Source organism: Procambarus clarkii, chromosome 14, assembly GCF_040958095.1.
Source record: "Procambarus clarkii isolate CNS0578487 chromosome 14, FALCON_Pclarkii_2.0, whole genome shotgun sequence".
Lineage (NCBI taxonomy): Eukaryota > Metazoa > Arthropoda > Malacostraca > Decapoda > Cambaridae > Procambarus > Procambarus clarkii.
The window spans coordinates 8,896,766-8,917,782 of record NC_091163.1 but is presented as its reverse complement, the minus strand read 5'-3'; the positions used below and the strand labels follow the sequence as shown (position 1 = coordinate 8,917,782).

Sequence of the window (21,017 nt, the reverse complement as noted above, 5' to 3'; positions counted from 1 at the left end):
GACAACCTGGGTGTGCAGGTGAACAATCTCCGACAAGTTACTCTCCGACAAGTTACTCTCCGACAAGTTACTCTCCGACAAGTTACAATGAACAGGATAAAGCATATAAAATTACAATGTTATTTATCCTTAGCAAATAAGAATAAAGGAAGCTGAAGGAAGCTTCCATTTGCCCATGGAAGGCAACTCCTATTTATACCCAACCACAAAAACTCCCTTGTATACACACACACACACACACACATTACATTTGAAACAGAGCAATCCCACGCCTTTTATAATTCCAGCCAAAGTAAAACATAAATCAAGATTTGTATTCTATAATCAGTATTTACCCAGGTCTATTCTGAATATAAATTTGCCCAATTTGTATCTGTTTTTTTGTGTTCTATTTTGTGTCCATACAGTTAGCACCCTATAAATATTCCCTTCCATCTATTAGTATGCTTCACTCCTTACAGTACATCAGTGGATAAATACTAGTGTGTATTGCGGTCAAATTTTCACATGGAAATTATATACCTGCACTCTAAAAATCTTTATTTCCCTCAGAAGACCTTCATCCATCCTTCCTATCAAATCTATTTTGCAGGCAAGGACCTCTTCAATTCATAGTAATGGGAAATGGGGTAATAAAGATGCATTAAATCATATAATCAACAACAGACTGAATAATAAAAATGGATGAATGTGCAAATCAAAAGCAGAGTATACAGGTCACTTTGAAAAAGCTGATCAAGTGTTTACTTTTAAATACTGTACTTCATTCTAAAAACTTTTGTACTGTTGTCATGATAGTGTACGGAATGTACCAGCCATCCAAGCTAACACCAATCAAATTGCACTTACCACGGATGACAGTATTTTCCTTGTTTGAGGCAGCCTCCTCGACTGGAATCATGGCCATCAAACGAGCTATGTCCTCCGCTAGCATTCTGTCCACAGCTTCCAATAGTCGGGGCTTCATAACATTAAACTTGGTGAAATCGTGATGCTGAAGTTGTTCCTAAGGAAAAATAGATAGTGTCACATTTGCTGAAACTTTCTCAAAGAAAACATATTTGTTTCACTGTTGTATAAAGACAATTTGATCAACTGTTTGGCTTATTTCAATTTTTCTGCCTTATACTACAGCACAACTTGGTTTTTTTATTACATTATCATCACATCACAAAATGTCATAACATATCACCTATCATTATTGTGCCCAAGAAAAAAAATTACAAGTACAAACGTAAACTAAATTGAATAAACTTTTGTTTACATAGTTTGTTCAGGAATAATAGGCTATTGGGTGGTTTTAGTCACCCATTTTCCACCACAATTTAGTATGTATTTAGAGAAGGAATGTGATAGGTAGCGAGGAGATCACACTGAGCTTGTACATGGGAATAAAATGCCCTGTGGGTATGAGTGCTCTCACAGCACGACCCTTTGGCACCAGAGAGTGAATCATGAATAAACTCTTTGTATTACTGATAGAAAATGCAAGCAAAGTAAAGCATTCCTTAAACAATAATAAAGCCATTCAGATAATATTTACTGTATCTGCAGCAAGTACTGCTACAGGTTGCTACAATAACCCAACAAGTACTGCTATAAGATCCGATGACTACACCACACACCAGAAGATGAGGAGACGACAACATTTCGGTCTGTCCTGGACCAGTATGAAGTCGATAATCGTCTAGGACAGACCAAAACATCGTCGTCGTCTCATCTTCTGGTGTGTGGTGTAGTCATCATATCTTCAGCCACGTTATTGTCTCATCGTCTGTTATAAGATCATTTGGCATAAAAGTATAGAATTTACTTCAATTTCCAAACAGCTTAATCAGAACGAAGGTCCTTCATATAAGCCAAACCCCTGGCTCGACACTTAGATGTTAAAAAGCCTGTTAAGCAAAATTTGTTGTTTGTCAAATATATTGCTTTGTCCCATTAGTAGACCATTGCTTGGCACTATTTAAGACCCACTCTTTATACATTCCCTGTTATTCCCGACGCTGCTGCATCAGTAAAACATTGACACAATTTATGTCGCTGGTCTGTGCATGCTGGTGTATTCATAACATGTTGACTATGCAGGCGATGAGTCACAATAACGTGACTAAAGTATGTTGACCAGACCACACATTAGAAGGTGAAGGGACGACGACGTTTCGGTCCGTCCTGGACCATTCTCAATTGACTTGAGAATGGTCCAGGACGGACCGAAACGTCGTCGTCCCTTCACCTTCTAGTGTGTGGTCTGGTCATCATGTCGACTATGCCCTGAACTTAAAAAAAATTAGAAACTGTATTTCCAATGCTCCACACAAAAAAACTCCATCTACAGTATTATACAGTATTGTGTATAATACTGTAGATTATTATTCTATATAATACTGCAGTATAGTATTATACACATTGTAATATTACTATTATACTGTGTATAATACTATACACAATATACCACACACACACACAGTGTAGTACCATATATTAATGAAACTAAATAACAGAAAATAAGGCAGCGTCTGGGATCCTCTCGGACGTAGGTTCGAACCCTCGTCCCGGCCCTTGTGGATTTGTTCATTTAACAGAGAAAGTATTTCTATTAAAACACTTAGCAATACACAGAGTAATCACACTAACGTGACTGCATCAATGAGAAAATCCGCAGGAGCCATGATAAGGGTTCAAACCTATGCAGTGGGTGTTCCCATGCAAGTGTGGGTGTTCACACTAAGCAATGTAGCACGCAATGTTACATTGCGTGTTATGTAGCACACAATGTAACAATGTACCCTTATATTACAACACCAGTGAAATGCATTCACAAACTTAATTCTAGAAAACTAAGTTGGACCTCAGACAGACCTGCATTCTCTTAATTTCTGGGAAGTCTCCAGGAGAGATCTGGTGTTCTCGTTGAATCTTGTCATAGATCGTACCCAAGTTCTTGATTAGTTCCTTCTTTTTATTTTCTCTGCCAAACATAGATGGCATTTCTTTCTTCAATTCTGAGATGATATATGCATGAACCTGCAAAGTAAAAATATAACTGCAAATACAATTTAAATGCTCTACAAGTAATTGGAACAGTGAGCATTTATTAAGGCAACAAATCAAGGTTAAGAAAATATCAAACCAGCAAGTTCATGAGTTGCCATGGAAAATACCTACCATTGAATAAAAGTGTCTCATGCAGCCTATTTCATGGCAACAAATGGACAGAAGACAGACTACAACCACTATCAAGTAGTCAATACCACCAAAGACAAATTTAAAAGGCAAGTCTTCTATATAAATATTAAAACTAAAGCCGTTCAACGAATGGTACTGTACCCCTGTTTTTATACCCAGACCTATCTCACAATATGTTTGACCAGACCACACAGTAGAAGGTGAAGGGACGACAACCTTTCGGTCCGTCCTGGACCATTCTTAAGTCGACAATCTACTAGTACTCGAGAATGGTCCAGGACAGACCGAAACGTCGTCGTCCCTTCGCCTTCTACTGTGTGGTCTGGTCAAACTACTTCAGCCACATTATTGTGACTCATCGCCTGCCTATCTCACAATACATTGTTATGAACATTCTTTCAAACGAAAATACCACCCCTCCCAGTCATTATAAAATAGCTAATATGATAAAAAGCTAATTTTTACCTCACACTATTCACAAAACTAAGGGTTTATATTGTAACTATTAGTACTGAAGAGTAGCTAAACAGCTTCTAATGTTAGTGCATGTATGTAAATAAATATAAACATTAAAACAAAATACGTATAGTTCTGTAATGAATAGTTTAATTAGTGTTCGTCCATTTCTCTGACAACTCGAGGCAGCTCTGTGTAACCACAATCATCTTGCCTATTATACCACACTGTATACCATATACCCAAGCTGTTATGCTCAAAGTTAAAATTACACATTTTGTTTCTGAAAAGGTAGTACTGTAAATAAGGATGAAATGTGATTTAACTACACAGCATTGGAGAGGTTTCTTGAGGTTATCTTGAGATGATTTCAGGGCTTTAGTGTCCCCGCGGCCCGGTCCTCGACCAGGCCTCCACCCCCAGGAAGCAGCCTGTGACAGCTGACTAACACCCAGGTACCTATTTTACTGCTAGGTAACAGGGGCATAGGGTGAAAGACACTCTGCCCATTGTTTCTCGACGGCGCCCGGGATCGAACCCGGGACCACAGGATCACAAGTCCAGTGTGCTGTCTGCTCGGCCTACCGGCTTGGGTAGGATGAAAAAGAAATTGGTGCCAGGACAGCTGCTCATTGTGAAGGTAAAGGGATCCCATAGGAAAATTAATATGAAAATTAATACAGTACAGTATTACTTAACAGTATTTTAATAACAAACAGTTCAAACTGAATTTACAAAGATTTAATGAATCAAGAAACCTGTGTTTTTATTACTGTTTGTCTTACCTTGGCAAGTCTGGCACGTTTGATGAGATCATTCAGTTTCCGTAGTGCTGCATTACGGGGCAAAGATTGTAAGTCTGAGAAGAGATCTTGCTCCTCGGCCTCGAACAATCTGAAAATAAATATATTCTTTAAAATCTAAGTCACAAATAATATTTATTTAGTAACATTTATCATTTCTAAAACTAAGAAACGACTAATTGCTACAGTTTTCACCGAGCCCTTCAGCCACCATATGGTCTCCATAGGCCTACATTTTGTCCATGCACGGCACTGTATGTCTCTGGAATTTTAGTACCAAGGCTAAACAGCAACTCATTATGTATTTAACAATTCAATACTATAGACCCTGTCAAATTTGCTTTTTACAGTACGTGTTGCATGAACTGCTACACCACACTACAACTTAATTCAGATAGCAAAGCAACTAACTGAAATTTTTCCATTAACAGGCAACATACAAAACATAAGAGTAAAAAAAAAAAAAAAAAAACGGCTTTCCTCCTGCAATCAAATGATATAGATTTAGAAGGACAAGTGTTGAGTGATACTGTCCAATCTGGGGTCCCAAACTATTGTACATGTAAGTTGACCAGACCACACACTAGAAGGTGAAGGGACGATGACGTTTCAGTCCGTCCTGGACTTGACCAAAGTCCTTGACTGGACTTGACGTCCATCAACTTGAGAATGGTCCAGGACAAACGTCAAGTCAGTCAAGGACTTTGGTCAAGTCCAGGACGGACCGAAACGTCGCCGTCCCTTCACCTTCTAGTGTGTGGTCTGGTCAACTTACTTTAGCCACGTTATTGTGACTCATCGCCTGCATATTGTACATGTACCCCTTTGAGTGCATAAAATGTAACTGATACTCTTGACAAATCATGAAATATAACATTTTTGTTTGTCCAGGCTATCGCATATAAATAGTACAGTACTTTAAGCCATACAACATAATTCAAGTAGTACTTAGGATTGGGACAGGGTTCATTGTTTAAGTTAGACAAAAGCAAGCACATTGTATGTGTATACAGTAATACAATACTGGTACAGTACTGGTATATGTGTAGTACAGTATTTTAATTTGTACCTTTCGTTGAGTTTTGGTTTAAAAAGGTATGTAGTCTATTTTCAGTATTTTTTACATGTCTTAATAATATTTCATATACCTGTACTGTACTGTATTTAACAAAATTCTCCTTTACTGCAAATATGCTTGTATTATTATATCTACATCTAGTGCAAGGATTGCTTAGTAAACACAGTACCCAACATAATGTTGTTATTGACGTAATGTACTGTACGTATTAAAAGGTTATTCCCACATCCTCCATGCCAGCACTGAAGACAGATTGTTTTGTTCCTTTATGTTTCACAAGAAACTCATCATTGCTTAATTTTTCCTTTACCACCAGGGGCCTGACAGCTGAATGGACAGCGCTTGGGATTTGTAGTCCTAAGGATCTGGGTTCGATCCCAGGTGGAGGCCGAAACAAATGGGCAGCATTTCTTTCACCTTCATGCACCTGTTCACCTGGCAATAAATAGGTATCTGGGAGTTAGACAGCTGCTACGGGCTGCTTCCTGGGGGTGTGTAACAAAAAGTTGGCCTGGTCGAGTACCGGACTGTAGGGACGCTAAGCCCCAAGATCACCTCAAGATGACCTCAAGAAGATAACTGCCCTGAAGTTTTAAAATTAGGATACAATGGACCAGGAAAATGGGACAATATGAGCACAGCGCTCTTTGCAACATCATACTGTATAGATAATAGAAAATTATAATATGCTTTAAATATTTAAACTCAGCATCCAAACTAAAAGCTGAACAAAAATGTCACAACATTATCAGTCCCAATTATAATGTAATCATAAAGAGCTCAGTTGAAACTCGGGTCACCAGAAATATAAATTCCTATATAATTTAGTATATTACACAAAGGTAAATATATCAAACTGCCTAAATATTGGAAAAAAGATCCTATGTTACTGGTACCCTTATTCAGACAAGGGTACTGGAACCATGTGTATTGACGTCGCCTTTCTATTGGATAATTTCAGCAACGTGGAGCGGGGTGGGGGACCTGCTGCATGGGTAACAGCTTCTCCTCCATATTGACCTACCTAGGCTTTGTGCCCTGGAAACCAGAGCGCAACTCCATAGTCTCCAGAGACTGAAGGATGCCTACTGTTCAGACAAGTCAAAATTATTAAGAATGCTTTGACAACGTAGCAAGAACATTATGGGAATACAGTACCAGGAGACGAGTGCCCATGTTAAAAATTATCACAGCAAAGACATGCAGGGTAATTACCAAGTACTGTACTGGTATTGCAAATGTAATTCACCAGCTTATTTGACAGAGAAATGTTAATACATTAACTAGGCCAGTTCACCCTGCAGTGCAACTGTACCCATCTAGTTGTTGTACTTGATAAGCCACAACTCGCATTCTGCCTCGACTCTTAATCAACATGCGTACAGGTTTCCCAGAGCTAATAGTAGTTGTCACAATAGCACCATAACCATAGTACAGTACAGCAGTAGCAACTGCAGCACAACTGTACTGTATTCAGAAATTTTCAAAAAATGTCAGGCCTAGAAGAATACTTAGTCATTTAGATTTTAGATTTAGACACTAGGTTTGTAGCCAATTTATACAAATCATATCGGCTAAGGCAGAACTGAACACGTGATGGAAATAGAATCAGGAGCCAGGAAACAGAGAGGCAAGTACTTGATGAAGGGAAACTATCTTCCTATAACAAGATAAAAAAAATCTGGGAGTGGATGCAACACCAAACCTAATTCCAGAGGCTCATGTAAATAGAATACAGTACTGTCAGCTGCATACTCTATGCTAGCAAGTCAGAACATCCTTCAGGAACTTAAATAAGAAGGCTGTTAAATCACTGTATTACCATTTACATGAGGCTAGTTTTAGAGTATGCCACACCATTGTGGAGCCCAACCTAAAAGCACACATCAGGACGCTTGAAAGGGGGCAGAAGTTTGTAACGAGACTTGTCCCAGAGTTGTGAGGGATGAGGTATGAATAGAAACTAAAAGAACTAAACCTGACAACGTTAGAAAGTAGGGAGACGGTGCATGGGACAGATGTATAAAATACTTAGGTGGGAATGACAGGGTGGAAAAAGAGCAAATATTTACAATGAATACCGATAAAACAAGAGGGCACAGATGGAAGCTCGAGACTCGGATGTGTCAGAGATGTTAGACAGTTCTCTCTTGGCTTAAGGGTAGGGAGTAAATGGAATAACCTAAAGGAGCTGGTTGCAGAGGCAAACTCAATTCACAACTTTAAAAGCAGGTATGATAGGGAAATAGTTAAGGAGTCATTGCAGTAATCAGTATCTTGAAAAACGTTGTACAAGAGCTAGAGCTCTATCCTGCAGGCAGAAATAGGCGAGTACAAAGACTCAAATAATGTACATGGATGGTGAAATATTTGAGAAACTGTTTACGACTTTTGTGAGACCAAAATTGGAATACAATATACAATGATTGTATGATACTGTATAATGAAATAATCAATGAGAGCGAGTTTGTCTCCTGTGGATTCCTTCCCATATTGGTTTCCGAATATGGCTGCCGAGTTGTGAGTTCACCAAAACTTCTGCTCGTAAAGAGGGAATTGACTACCATCTTGGACTGCCTTTGACCAGCCTGAGGGCAGTAATATTCCAGGAACAGCAACAAAATCTAGTAGACATGAGGTAAAGTGAAATGACACCAGTTCCTCTATCTACCATCATTCTATTATACAGGAAGAAATGCACGTCTATGGATCATCGAATAAGGTTAGCAGACTTCTAGATATTACTACTGCTAGGCTTAGGCTCGGCTACAAGTATCTCTGGGAGTTTGCCTCATCTGCAAATGTAGATCCGACTAACTGAAAACTCTGTCAGCAGAACTATTCGCATACTTTGCATCATTATATAATGTAATGTGAAAAAAATTTGAAATTCAGAGACACCTCCACCAATGGTGTCCAAGAAATGTGTAAAAACTTCATTCATAATGATGTACTGCCAGGAATCTTATCCTAGCAAAATTGTATCCAAAATTTGCTTACTGTAGGTAATGCATGCACATGACTGTAAAGTTGTTGCCCAGATGGGTGGGTGTGGGATCATGATTGGTTAATATAGGGTGCGAATTAGCAAGGTTAGTAACAGACTCACCACTGACGTAAACTGCCTTAATAAACTGTTGTGGGCCTCTTCTTGAATCATTTGTGATATAAAAAGACTAATGGAGTCTAAAAATGAATAAAAAGACTATTTATACATATACAGTACAGTACTGTACTGTATATGTATAAATAATGTACAGTATGTGTATATATGTATGCATATACAACATGTGTATATGTAGTATGTATTAACAACTGTGTAACTAGCTTCACAAGATTGTAACTTGCTTAGCTAAATTAACTATGGGGTTCAATTTCTGAACCCATTATGACTTTTTAACCCTTTCCATCACTGCCCATGGAATGGGTATGTGGTGCATAATAAATAAATAAATGAAATGAACTTATCTCAAGAAGCACATCAATAAATGAGGCATGGTACAATGACATCCTACTAAATGGCTTCTGGAACTGAAAAAAAAATTCTATGAGCAGAGGCTAGACGTTAAATATGCCAAAGCTAGAAGACATGAGAGAAAAATACTGTAGTAACAAGAATCAAGAAAAATGACAGGATTTACACAAAATGCAGATTAGCCGATTCATGTGCGTTATACCGTACAAACAACACTGAAGCAAGCAGGGTTGGGAAAACACACACACTCCCAACACAGATTGGGTAACCCTCCAGCTCCCTAACAGCGAACAAGTTTACTTTTTATCAGGAGACATTTCCTGCAGCTGCACCAGGCCGGAATTATTTGTAAAATAACCTATATCTTTTTTTTTTTTTTTTACTGCTGCTGGGGGGATACATATGTATGGGAGTGGGAAGAGAAGTATCAGGGGGGAGGGGGAGGGGAGTGCCAAACCATTACGACTACAGTATATAGCAGTTGGAAGGGGTCAGGATAAGGTCACGGGAGACATCTCCCGTCACGCAGGGTGCAGTCGCACCTCCACAGATCTCCAGTATCAACTCTTGATACTGGTAATGGCTCAAAAGGGCCACCACTTACGGGCTATTCATGCCCGTGCCACCTTTTGGGTGGCTTAATCTTCATCAATCAATCAGGATAAGGATTTGGGATGGGACAGGGGTGGGGGAAAGGAATGGTGTCAAACCATTTGGACAGTTGGGGATAACAATAGTGGTGGTGATAGCAGTACTAGAAGTAGTTCTAGTACTACTTGTGAACGTGTCCAGCGTAGGATGACTAAGTTAATTCCCCAAATTAGAAATCTTTCATATGAAGAAAGATTAACAAAGCTTAAGTTGCATTCACTGGAAAGGCGAAGAGTTAGGGGTGACATGATAGAGGTTTACAAGTGGATGAATGGACATAACCGGGGGGATATTAATGGGGTGTTGAAAGTATCAACACGGGACAGAACACGAAACAATGGATATAAATTGGATAAGTTTAGATTTAGGAAAGACTTGGGTAAATACTGGTTCAGTAACAGGGTTGTTGATTTGTGGAACCAATTGCCGCGTAACATTGTGGAGGTGGGGTCCCTCGATTGTTTCAAGCACGGGTTGGACAAGTATATGAGTGGGATTGGGTGGTTATAGAATAGGAGCTGCCTCGTGTGGGCCAGTGGGCCTTCTGCAGTTGCCTTTGTTCTTGTGTGTTCTTGTGTACTAGTAGCACTCGTAGAGTTCTAGTAGTAGTAGTAGTACTAGTAGTACTAATAGTACTAATAGTAATAGTAGTAGTAGTACTAATAGTAATAGTAGTACTAATAGTAATAGTAGTTGTAGTACTAATAGTAATAGTAGTAGTAATAGTAGTAGTAGTACTAATAGTAATAGTAGTAGTAGTAGTACAGTAGTTCTAATAGTAGTAGTAGTAGTTCTAATAGTAGTAGTAGTAGTAGTTCTAGTACTACTAGTTATTCCCGTCCCATTCCAAATCCTTATCCTGACCCCGTTTCAAGTGCTATATAGTCGTAATGGCTTGGCGCTTTCCCGCTGATAAACAAAAATACCCCGTCAGCACAACCCAGCTTGACCAGGATCTCCACAGCAAAGGTGTCAGCAAAGGTGCAGTTTCCACCCACACCGGCTTACACTCGTCGACATGACAAGAGCCCTTGTTGCAACGTCTCCAAGTCAAGACTGTCGTCCAGTCAGCGTGTAGCAACAATCTTGAGACAGTCAGCACCGACTCGAGACTTTTTCAACGATGAGCTGCTAAGATGTTAACCCAGCATAGCATTTTGTAAAGCTCTAAGTCAATGCTCCAGAGTTTGATACGAATGAAAAATCTCGCAGTGGCCTTTATCAATCAATATTTTCTATACACAAGGTATACTTTAATCAAATTTTATTATATATTTATATTTATTCCATAGAAGGGAGTACCACCTCTGGCTGGAAGAAGGGGACCCTTAGCCTCGGAGGAAACCACACATAACGCATTAGAGAGATTGATGAAGATTAAGCCTCCCAAAAGGTGGCACGGGCATGAATAGCCCGTAAGTGGTGACTCTTTTGAGCCATTACCAGTATCATTAGCTGATACTGGAGATCTGTGGAGGTGCAACTGCACCCTGCGTGACGGGAGATGTCTCCCGTGCATTAGAGGGAATGTTTAGGTCTATAAATACATGTATATTTATAAAATGTATAGAAATACATTTTATATTTATTATATATATTTCATATTCTTTTAGGATTTCACTAATTTCTCTGTCGTCCCGTGTGAGCCTTCACTTTTAAGTTTGAATGCAATACTGGTGGAAGTTTTTGATATTGCATGTGAAAAACATTTTGAACTTCTTTTTGTCTAATGTATAGCTTTTGGTTCCAATTGCATTTCTACAGTCTGGTATGACAGCTTCTGCTCTATTTCTTCTATCTCTGATTAAATTGCCTTTTCTTTATTGGAGTGTTTGTGTATGTTTAAGAAATTAAATTATTATTTTACTTCTGTAGTGTTATCTACTTTTCCTTTCTAATTTTGTCCTCTGTCATCTTCCGCAAAGCAACATATTTCAAGCAGAATTTGTACACTTCTGCAGTTAATAAATATATACATACATACATATATATAAATACACGCACTGAGTAACGCTCACAGCTTAATGTTGGGAGAGAGATCAGAAATTAAGCAAGCTCATTATACAAGGTGGAGATTCTACGCCTGCTATCCTAATACGCGTTAAGAAACATTTTAATCCATATAAGCAGGACTTATTTTGTTGTTGCACTCGCAGATATTTATGCGATTTCCTCCCTCCACCTCCCCCTTGTCTGTCCGTCTATATATCCTTTCTCCTCATTGATTACGCTTGCCGGAGCTGGTGCTCACATTCCAAACTGGGATGAGGAAATCACAGCTACGAAGCCCCGTGGATCCGGGGGTCTTGGATGGCATCGCAAGCACGTTTGGGCGTGGATACAGGGAGAATTATTCAACACTGTCGGGTTAGACGAGACACCCCTCGCTCCCACACAGTTATTATGGCACCGTTAGCACCATCAAACGGAGCGTTATTAGGTCGTACAGCCATCTCCGTACAGAGCTGCTTGACGTGTTAACGTCTCTGATACGGAAATTTCCCAAGTGGATGTCACCTTGAGTGCTACGACGGCTGAGAGAAGCTTAACCTCTACAGAAGGTCGAACCCGACGGCCACGTCGACGGTGACGTGGTCCAGTGCTGCGCAAAAAGCAAGACGGTGAACGACAAGTTTAATTTTCCAAATACAATAAATACCTTAAAATTGGAACGTGTTTTACACTGTATAGTAAGCAAGAAAGTTTAGGCATAACTCACGGAGAGCCCTATTTTTTTCAACACAACTTCCCCCTCCTCCTCATTCAACTTCAATCTAATATGAAAACGATGAAAAATAGAGAATAAAAAGGTCAAAATCATCGACCTCCATAATTCATAGTGAGCACCCAATGAAGCCTCCGCCATCCATCTATCCCCCCAACAACTCCTGTGACCCTCCCTCCCCCACTCAGCCCGTCCACCTAAGGTTATCCCAAGGTCAAGAAAACGGTCAATATAAAGGGGTCTCTCCTAACCTAACAGAGGACCTAAAACAGAAAACGGGATAGTACGTCACTTTCGCCAGCCTCTTCCGTTTTCTAGTACAATTTTTGGCCTCATTTAACGCATACGAGCGAAAAGCGACGTTCTTTGTTGGGGAGGGGAGGGGGGGGGCAGGTTGACCCCACTAGAGATGATGCAACAGAAGGGGAAGGTGGGTAGATAGGCAGGGGATGACTACTAACATCTTTTAATACCCACGTCTCATCACCCTACGTAATCCCTCAAGATTAGGCTGCTCTTCATTAGTCTACAAAATTACAGTGCCACATTGATCAACTTGTGAGTATTCAATAGCCATGAGCCAGGAACCCTAGACTCAGTGGCTCCATCCAGCTGAGAGCGCTGCCAATATCAAACGCCCTAAGCGTGTTCCACTCCCAGCAGTCTCTTCTGGCTGCGTGTATTTGGTACCCAACAGCGAGGTTATCAATTTTCGTGTGACCTTTGGGTTAGGCTTGTGATCGTGATCCATGCAATTCCCTAATCTTGTACGAACAAATTTAATTTCCCTTTAATACACAGCATATCTGGATGGGGTACTGGGAGTTGTCTACTCCCCAAGACCGGCCCGAGGCCAGGCTTGACTTGAGAGAGCTTGGTCCAACAGGCTGTTGATTAGAGCGACCCGCAGGCCCAAGGGGTGAGTGAATATCGAGCAGTATTCAAGACGGAACAGCACAAGTGATTTGAATAGTACAACCATTGTGATGGGATCCCTGGATTTGAAGATTCTCGTAATCCATCCAATCATTTTTCTGGCTGACGCAATATTTGCTTGGTTATGCTCCCTAACCGTTAGGTCGCCAGACATTATTCCCAGATCCTTTACATGCTGCTTTTCTACTATAGGCAGATTTAATTGTATTTTGTACTCAATATATTTTTATACAAATCACTTAGTCACATGGTAGTGCCAAGTACTGTATATAATTTATAATAAAAATTCGGAGACGATTTCATAAAATGGGAAAAAATTACAAGAGACGAATCGCATCAAAAGCTACTAGTATAGTGTCACGCTTGGTGCTATGGACTTCATCAACAGAGCTGTGATTCATAGCCAGCGTGATGCTGCATCAAATAGCTTGGTTGACCAGACCGTCAACCAGGAAGCCAGATCAAAGACCGGGCCGGAGAGAGAGACTAATCCTAGGACCCACCACATGAAAAGGTGACACTGTCGGATAGTGACTACAAATTACACACGGGCGCCAGAAAGTCTGCCGCTGGAAATGCCACACGTAAAGGTCTGGAGAAATGTGACTTCCCAACATCGCTTATATGACGCATCATCATCCGCCTCCTCAAACCGGAACACCTACGCCACATCCTTCTTGATATAGATGGAGCCGAGCAGAGACTTCCTTGTAAGTAGTGATAAAGGAAAACATAACACGAGTCGAAAGTAATGCTTCTATTGTTAATATTAAAACAAATTTGAATAACTATTATTTATTATTATCCAATGAACGTGAAATATTCAGCGCATTAGGCAGTGATGTGGTGGAGGCTGACTCCATACACAGTTTTAAGTGTAGATATGATAGAGCCCAGTAGGCTCAGGAACCTGTACACCAGTTGATTGACAGTTGAGAGGCGGGACCAAAGAGCCAGAGCTCAACCCCCCCGCAAGCATAAATAGGGGAGTACATTAAGGATCAGGGCACATCTTTATATATTTACTGCAACACTCCTGTGCCGGGTAAGTCCACTACGGGCTCACCATAGCCCGTGCTACCTGGAACTTGTTCAGAGTAGCTGAATCTATAACAACAACATCCGTTAATGCTCAATTCCGTGCTCAATAAAACATTTAGATGTACCGATGCTTTTAAGATTTACTTTGCTCATTATATTTGTTTACTATTATAATACAGCTAATTTTAAGTAAATTGTTTCGAAGAATTCGAGGGTAGAGATATCTTACTATAATACTGTGGCAGGATATAATGATATATTATGAATGAACCAGAAGAAACTATTTCTGATTGGCAAATTAGTCGAAGGAACAAAAAAAAATGGGTATACAGAAAAGGGCAATCTGTAGAATTGTATGATGTTTACTCTCTGAAAATGTTAATCTGATTAAAAATGTTCTAAGGGACAAATATAGAGTTCCAAGAAGAAGAAAAACAAGAACTAGGAACTGTTCTCAAGATACAAATGTTAAGACCGATGACTCAAAAATCGTGTAACGATTAGCCCATTTCTTTCACGTTTAAAGTTATGCTGAACAGGTGGACTTAAATGTATAAAAAATAACGTAAAAATAACGTAAAACAAAGCTTTTCTTGGGCCACGGACCTTGACAATGCAAGCAGCGAGGCTGATACAGCCAGGACGGAAGGGTTGGACTCCAGGAAGATCACGACGATGCGTATCAACGCCATCTTTTATCGAGGGGAGGGAAACGACAATGGGTGTTCGTGTGCTGGATGCGTGCACATGCGTGCCCATGCGTGCACGTTAGCCTCTAGCTCCGCTTACAAGGTTGTATGCCAGCACATTGTAACCGTGATATATATATATGTACTTCCGCCTACAGTTTAGACCTATTGTCTTATGTATGACCCTCTGTCCTGCATGACAGTAAATACCAGCATTATCCTCACTTTAATAAGACTATCAAAATCCTCAGATTAGGCAAAATTGTAATTAATTTTGTCAATAAAGATGTTAATAATAAATAAGCACATCACCGCCTTCCGGCAATGGGAATTAAAGGAAATATTTTACTTTTCAGACTTGACATTTATGTACGGACGCGGATATATGCTAACATCAGCGGAGGCCTCTTAAACAAGAGCCGTGAGAGGGTTAGGCTCAAATCAATAGAACTCCTTTTTCCAATTATCAAAACCTTGTCTCTCGTTAGGGAAGGATTTGTGTTGTGTTGAATGGGTTTTATAATTCGTTGGCAAACCGTCTCGTGTACTTATATGAATTTAATTTGATTTTTAATTACTTACATCCCGTTCTTCAAAAATGATAGGGCGTTATCTTGAGGTTATCTTGAGATTATTTTGGGGCTTAGCGTCCCCGCGGCCCGGTCCTCGACCAGGCCTCCTTTTTTTGATACACATCCCCAGGAAGCAGTCCGCAGCAGCTGTCTAACTCCCAGGTACCTATTTACTGCTAGGTAACAGGGGTAATCAGGGTGAAAGAGAAACTGCCCATTTGTTTCCGCCTCCACCGGGGATCGAACCCAGAACCTCAGGACTACGAATCCGAAGCGCTGTCAACTCAGCTGTCAGGCCTCATTAGCAACTATTTGGTCAAACGTACAAAAATGGTCTGTGGGTCCACCCAAAAGTTGACGTGTTATACTATTCAACTGCCTCAAATAGCATGCTTAAAAATAATGGAACAGCAACTAAAGAACCAAACCAAGCTTGTCCTAGGCCTAAATAAGAAATTCTAGCCTAATATATGCTACATTAGGCCTAAAACAGTACGTGCCATTCTAGGCAAGCTTTTTTTTCTCGTTCCCTCTACAATATATATAAGCATATACCGTGAACTCTATTGGCGGCAACAGTTCATTTCTGTAAGTTCGAGCAAACAGTTGCTTCCACACACACAGAAATCACAATAGCGTGATGCATCAAATGAACAAATCCACAAGGGCCGTGATGAAGGTTCGAACTTAGGCAGCGTCTGGGATCATCCCGGGCGTAATTTCGAACTCTCACCACAGCCTTTGTGGATTTGTTCAGTTGCTACAAGCACCATCATTTTTGGAGGATAGGTTGGTTAGTTAATAATCTGAAGGCGGGACGCGCGGCCACAACCAGTTTCCAGGCACAGACCACCACCACCACTGGCCTCTCTGACATCACCCACACTCCACCGCCCAGTCACTTACATCTAGTGCGTACTAGCTATGGCGTAGTCCAACCACGAACATGATCTTTACATACAAGGTACCCAGAGGAATAGACAAGATGGACAAGGACAGCTTCTTTAATTCGAGAGAATAGAAGGAAACGCCATGTATGGAAGCTGGAAATACACACTAGTAGTTTTATTATTATTTCGAGAAATTAACTAATAAATGAAGAATAAATAAATAAAGAAGAAGAAATAAAGAACTAATTGCGAGAAATTAGAACAAGAAGACATTCTGCGCTTCCACCTACGAGTTTAAGAAATGCAAGGACATGCTCGTACCTAGCACGGATCATCAACAAGTGGAATGCGGTGAGATTTGTGGAAGCCGCTTCCAATCCACAACTTAAAGGTCATTACACACAGAGATCACACTAACGTGATGCATTAAATGAACAAATTCATAAGTTTTCAACTCTTTTTTTTTTTACCCTGTCGTAGCTCAGTCGATTAGGGCAGTGTCTGGGATGCTCTCGGACGCAGGTTCGAATCCTTGTCACGGCCCTTGTGGATTTGTTCACTTTAAGGTCATATGTGACAGTCACTTAAACAACCACGACCCTCCCAGCCAACAGAGCTTTGCACAAGCCCCACCACCCTCCCACTGCGCACCACCTACACACACAAACCCACCTTCAAATAGTACTCTCACCCACGACCACGAGTGCTGGTTATCTTGAGGTTATCTTGAGATGATTTCTGGGCTTTAGTGCCCCGCGGCCCGGTCCTCGACTAGGCCTCCACCCCCAGGAAGCAGCCCGTGACAGCTGACTAACACCCAGGTACCTATTTTACTGCTAGGTAACAGGGGGCATAGGATGAAAGAAACTCTGCCCATTGTTTCTTGCCGGCGCCCGGGATCGAACCCAGGACCACAGGATCACAAGTCCAGCGTGCTGTCCGCTCGGCTCCCAGTGGTGTCATCAAATGGTCCTCAGGAAAGCTGCAGCAACAGCAATCGTCTTATGGGTAACCTAAAATTATCCCTGCAGCAACACAGCCTTGTCTCATCCCCGTGTTTATTGACTTTATACACACACCCCTCCCCCCCCCATCCCCCCCAACCCCCAACCCACTCGTAGCACCACCACCTAATCCCGCTTCCCTTCACCACTTGCCCACCACCCCTATAGTCCCTCTATCCTAATCCTCGCTCCATTACAACCCTCCCCTATTCCTACATAATCCCTAATTACCCCAATAATGCCCCCAATTCAAATTCCTCCTCCATTTCCTCGCCTACTTCCCCCCCCCCCCACTTCCTCTCAAACATAACCGAGTCACATAGTTATTATTCCTCCTGTGTGTGTGGGGGGGGGGGGGGAGTTGTTAGTGTAATGGTAGTTTTGCTTTGTTAGTGTAGAATTCAGCCAGTTTAACCTGACAATGATTGTCATACAAGTTTCATATAAATAATACTTGCACACACACTATGTCAGACAGACCACGGAGGAAGAATTGAAACAGGAATTTCCTTAAGTACTTTCGTATGTTAATACATCTTCAGAAGGAATGAATCATTCATTCCTTCTGAAGATGTATTAATATACGAAAGTACTTAAGAAAATTCCCATTTCAATTCTTCCTCCGTGGTCTGACACTGTCACATTTTTCATCACGTGTTAATTTTCGTGAGTTACACACACATAAAACTAGCATGCTGCTACAGTTCATCCTGTTGACGACTGGACTGAACCATCAGTGGAGACAAAATGTTCGTAAGACGTTCGTTTTTTGATAAGAGAAGATCGACAGGAAGAGCCTTATATAGCATTAATAAATAGCCTGCTCGCTGTACAGAATAATGGGTTTAGAATCTCTATTGTATGGTTACTACTCACACAAATATTACCCACCATAATGACACAGACATAGCAACCAATTAACATGTTACAAGGATGAAGATGAACTGTACTAGATGTCCCCATCTCTGGCAAAGAGACATTACAGACTCCCAAACGCAGAAAGCAGTAGTATTATAAAAAGCTATGATTTGTCTAGATCCGAAAACTAAGTACAATATATTGGCAATACAAAGTCCCCAAACTAGACAATACGCCAGTGGTTGCCAAGATCGGGATTGATTACCGTGGCAGGTGGCTACAGGTGACCCATCTCCCAGTCCTGAGTACTCCAGGTGTACACACTGCGAGCAGGAACTGGGTCATGATCTCACACACAACATTATTGAATGTCCAGGCATATACACCCCCTCAGACCTCCCGGCACCAGGTACTTGGAGCTTTACAATCACTTTATTAACTCGCGCTCTTGGGAGGTATCCTCCACGCCAAGAGCCCAGTGATACTTTCAAGATGTTGCATGACCAAAGATCACATTCACCACAAACATCTGCCACCTACTCATGCCCGTGCCACATCTTGTGGTGGCTTAATCTTCATCAATCAATCAATCGGGGTACACGGGAGATATCTCCCGTCACGCAGGGTGCAGCCGCACCCCCACAGATCTCCAGTATCTTCTATTGATACTGGTAATGGCTCAAAAGGGCCACCACTTACGGGCTATTCGTGCCCGTGCCACATTTTGGGTGGCTTAATCATCAATCAATCAATCGGGGTAACCTCATAATGCATCCAAAGTTTGCCAGTGAAGGCTACCTCAACACACGCCCCTGTATGACTAACCATCCTGTGAGATGGGCATTTGTTTAACATCACGGAGCTAAGACCCTTGACACACACTATTTAACCCTTCCAGTTCAGGGTAGCTGCATAAATGCAGATGTACGTAAGCATCTCAATAAACCGAAATCCTCCTATGCTTCCCCTAGGAGGGAAGTGAAGCATAGAAGAAGCAGGTGGAAGAAACACTTCCACGTTCTCACCAATTTCTCACGTCCCACAATGCCGGTAATGAAGCATTTATACACGACGCCTCTTCCTGTGTGTCAGTCACGTTAACTATACCAACTTCTCGCTCTTTACACAATAATTAACTGCGTGTATATATATATATATATATTATATATATATATATATATATATATATATATATATATATATATATTCGTGTCATTTATATTATTATCATCACACACACATCAGTTGAATATTTCTGAAGCAGTCGTGATTGTTAACATACAAGTGTTATTGATCTAATCCTTTGTCATATTCTATGAGTCCAACACGAATGTTCGATATACTTTATTTCTTATGTAGCCAGACGCAGCCAAATAAAGCCAGAGGCAGCCAAATAAAGCCAGAGGCAGCCAAATAAAGCCAGAAGCAACCAAAGAAAGCCAGAAGCAACCAAAGAAATCCAGAACCAAATAAAGCCAGAACCAACCAAATAAAGCCAGAGGCAACCAAAGAAAGCCAGAGGCAACCAAAGAAAGCCAGAGGCAGCCAAAGAAAGGTTGACTGACGTTTCTGACCAAGCGTAAATCTTTTATGCAATTTTGTCCTGGCCGAGGCCATCAGAGAGGCTGCCCGGACCAGGATTGGTTCGCGCGGGTAATTATTTTCTTCGTTTCGTGTTTGTATTTTATGTCTTCGGCGCAGCTTACATGTAGCCTGAGGGATCCCATTACCATTGTATCTCTTTCCGGCGTATTGTTCAAGACTGTTCGTTCTGGCGTTTCCTTGTACTCACCTAGTTGTATTAAGCCTATTTGTGCTTGCGGGGGGGGGGGGGTTGAGCTCTGGCTCTTTGGGCCTGCCTCTTAACTGGCAATCAACATATTTTGTTTCGCGCTCCCCCCCCCCACACTCACAGTAGGCTCAGGAATCTGTACATTAGTTGATTGACAGTTTGAGAGGCGGGACCAAAGAGCCAGAGCTCAACTCCCGCAAGCACAATTAGGCGAGTACAGAGGAAGCAGCCCGTAGCAGCTGTCTAACTCCCAGGTACTTATTTACTGCGAGGTGAACAGGGGGGATCAGGGTGAAAGAGAAATTGCCCATTTGTTTCCGCCTCCGCCGGGGATCGAACCCGGACCCTTAGGACTACGAATTCCGAGCACTGTCCACTCAGCCGTCAGGCCCCTTGTGTGTATGTGTGGGGGGGGAGGTTGTACCTTCTGACTCTGGGGTGTGGCCGTGGAGGAGGACATTTTGGTCACTAAGATGCTCTATGAGATGCACCAAGATGCTCTGTGAGATGCACCAAGATGCTCTGTGAGATGCACTAAGATGCTCTGTGAGATGCACCAAGATGCTCTGTGAGATGCACTAAGATGCTCTGTGAGATGCACTAAGATGCTCTGTGAGATGCACTAAGATGCTCTGTGAGATGCACCAAGATGCTCTGTGAGATGCACCAAGATGCTCTGTGAGATGCACTAAGATGCTCTGTGAGATGCACCAAGATGCTCTGTGAGCTGCACCAAGATGCTCTGTGAGATGCACTAAGATGCTCCAGAGTCGTATTCTTAATCTGTACAACTGACTTTTTGAGAGGTTGCAGCCATCTGTTTACGGTTTCCAGGATGCCCCTGAATGGCGTAGTTTC

General features: G+C 41.4%; 1 protein-coding gene across 2 annotated transcripts in view; it reads right to left on the bottom strand.

Annotated features, from left to right (window-relative positions):
• The window catches only part of Past1 (putative achaete scute target 1), an 82,055-nt gene that overhangs the window by 9,944 nt on the left and 51,094 nt on the right, over positions 1–21,017 (bottom strand). For both annotated transcript variants that reach the window (XM_069324345.1, XM_045764545.2), the window contains exons 2-4: positions 4,431–4,539; positions 2,863–3,027; positions 850–1,006 (exon numbers count right to left, since the gene is read on the bottom strand). In XM_069324345.1, the coding sequence (XP_069180446.1) occupies positions 850–1,006; positions 2,863–3,027; positions 4,431–4,539 (431 nt within the window). The remainder of the gene's footprint in view (positions 1–849; positions 1,007–2,862; positions 3,028–4,430; positions 4,540–21,017) is intronic.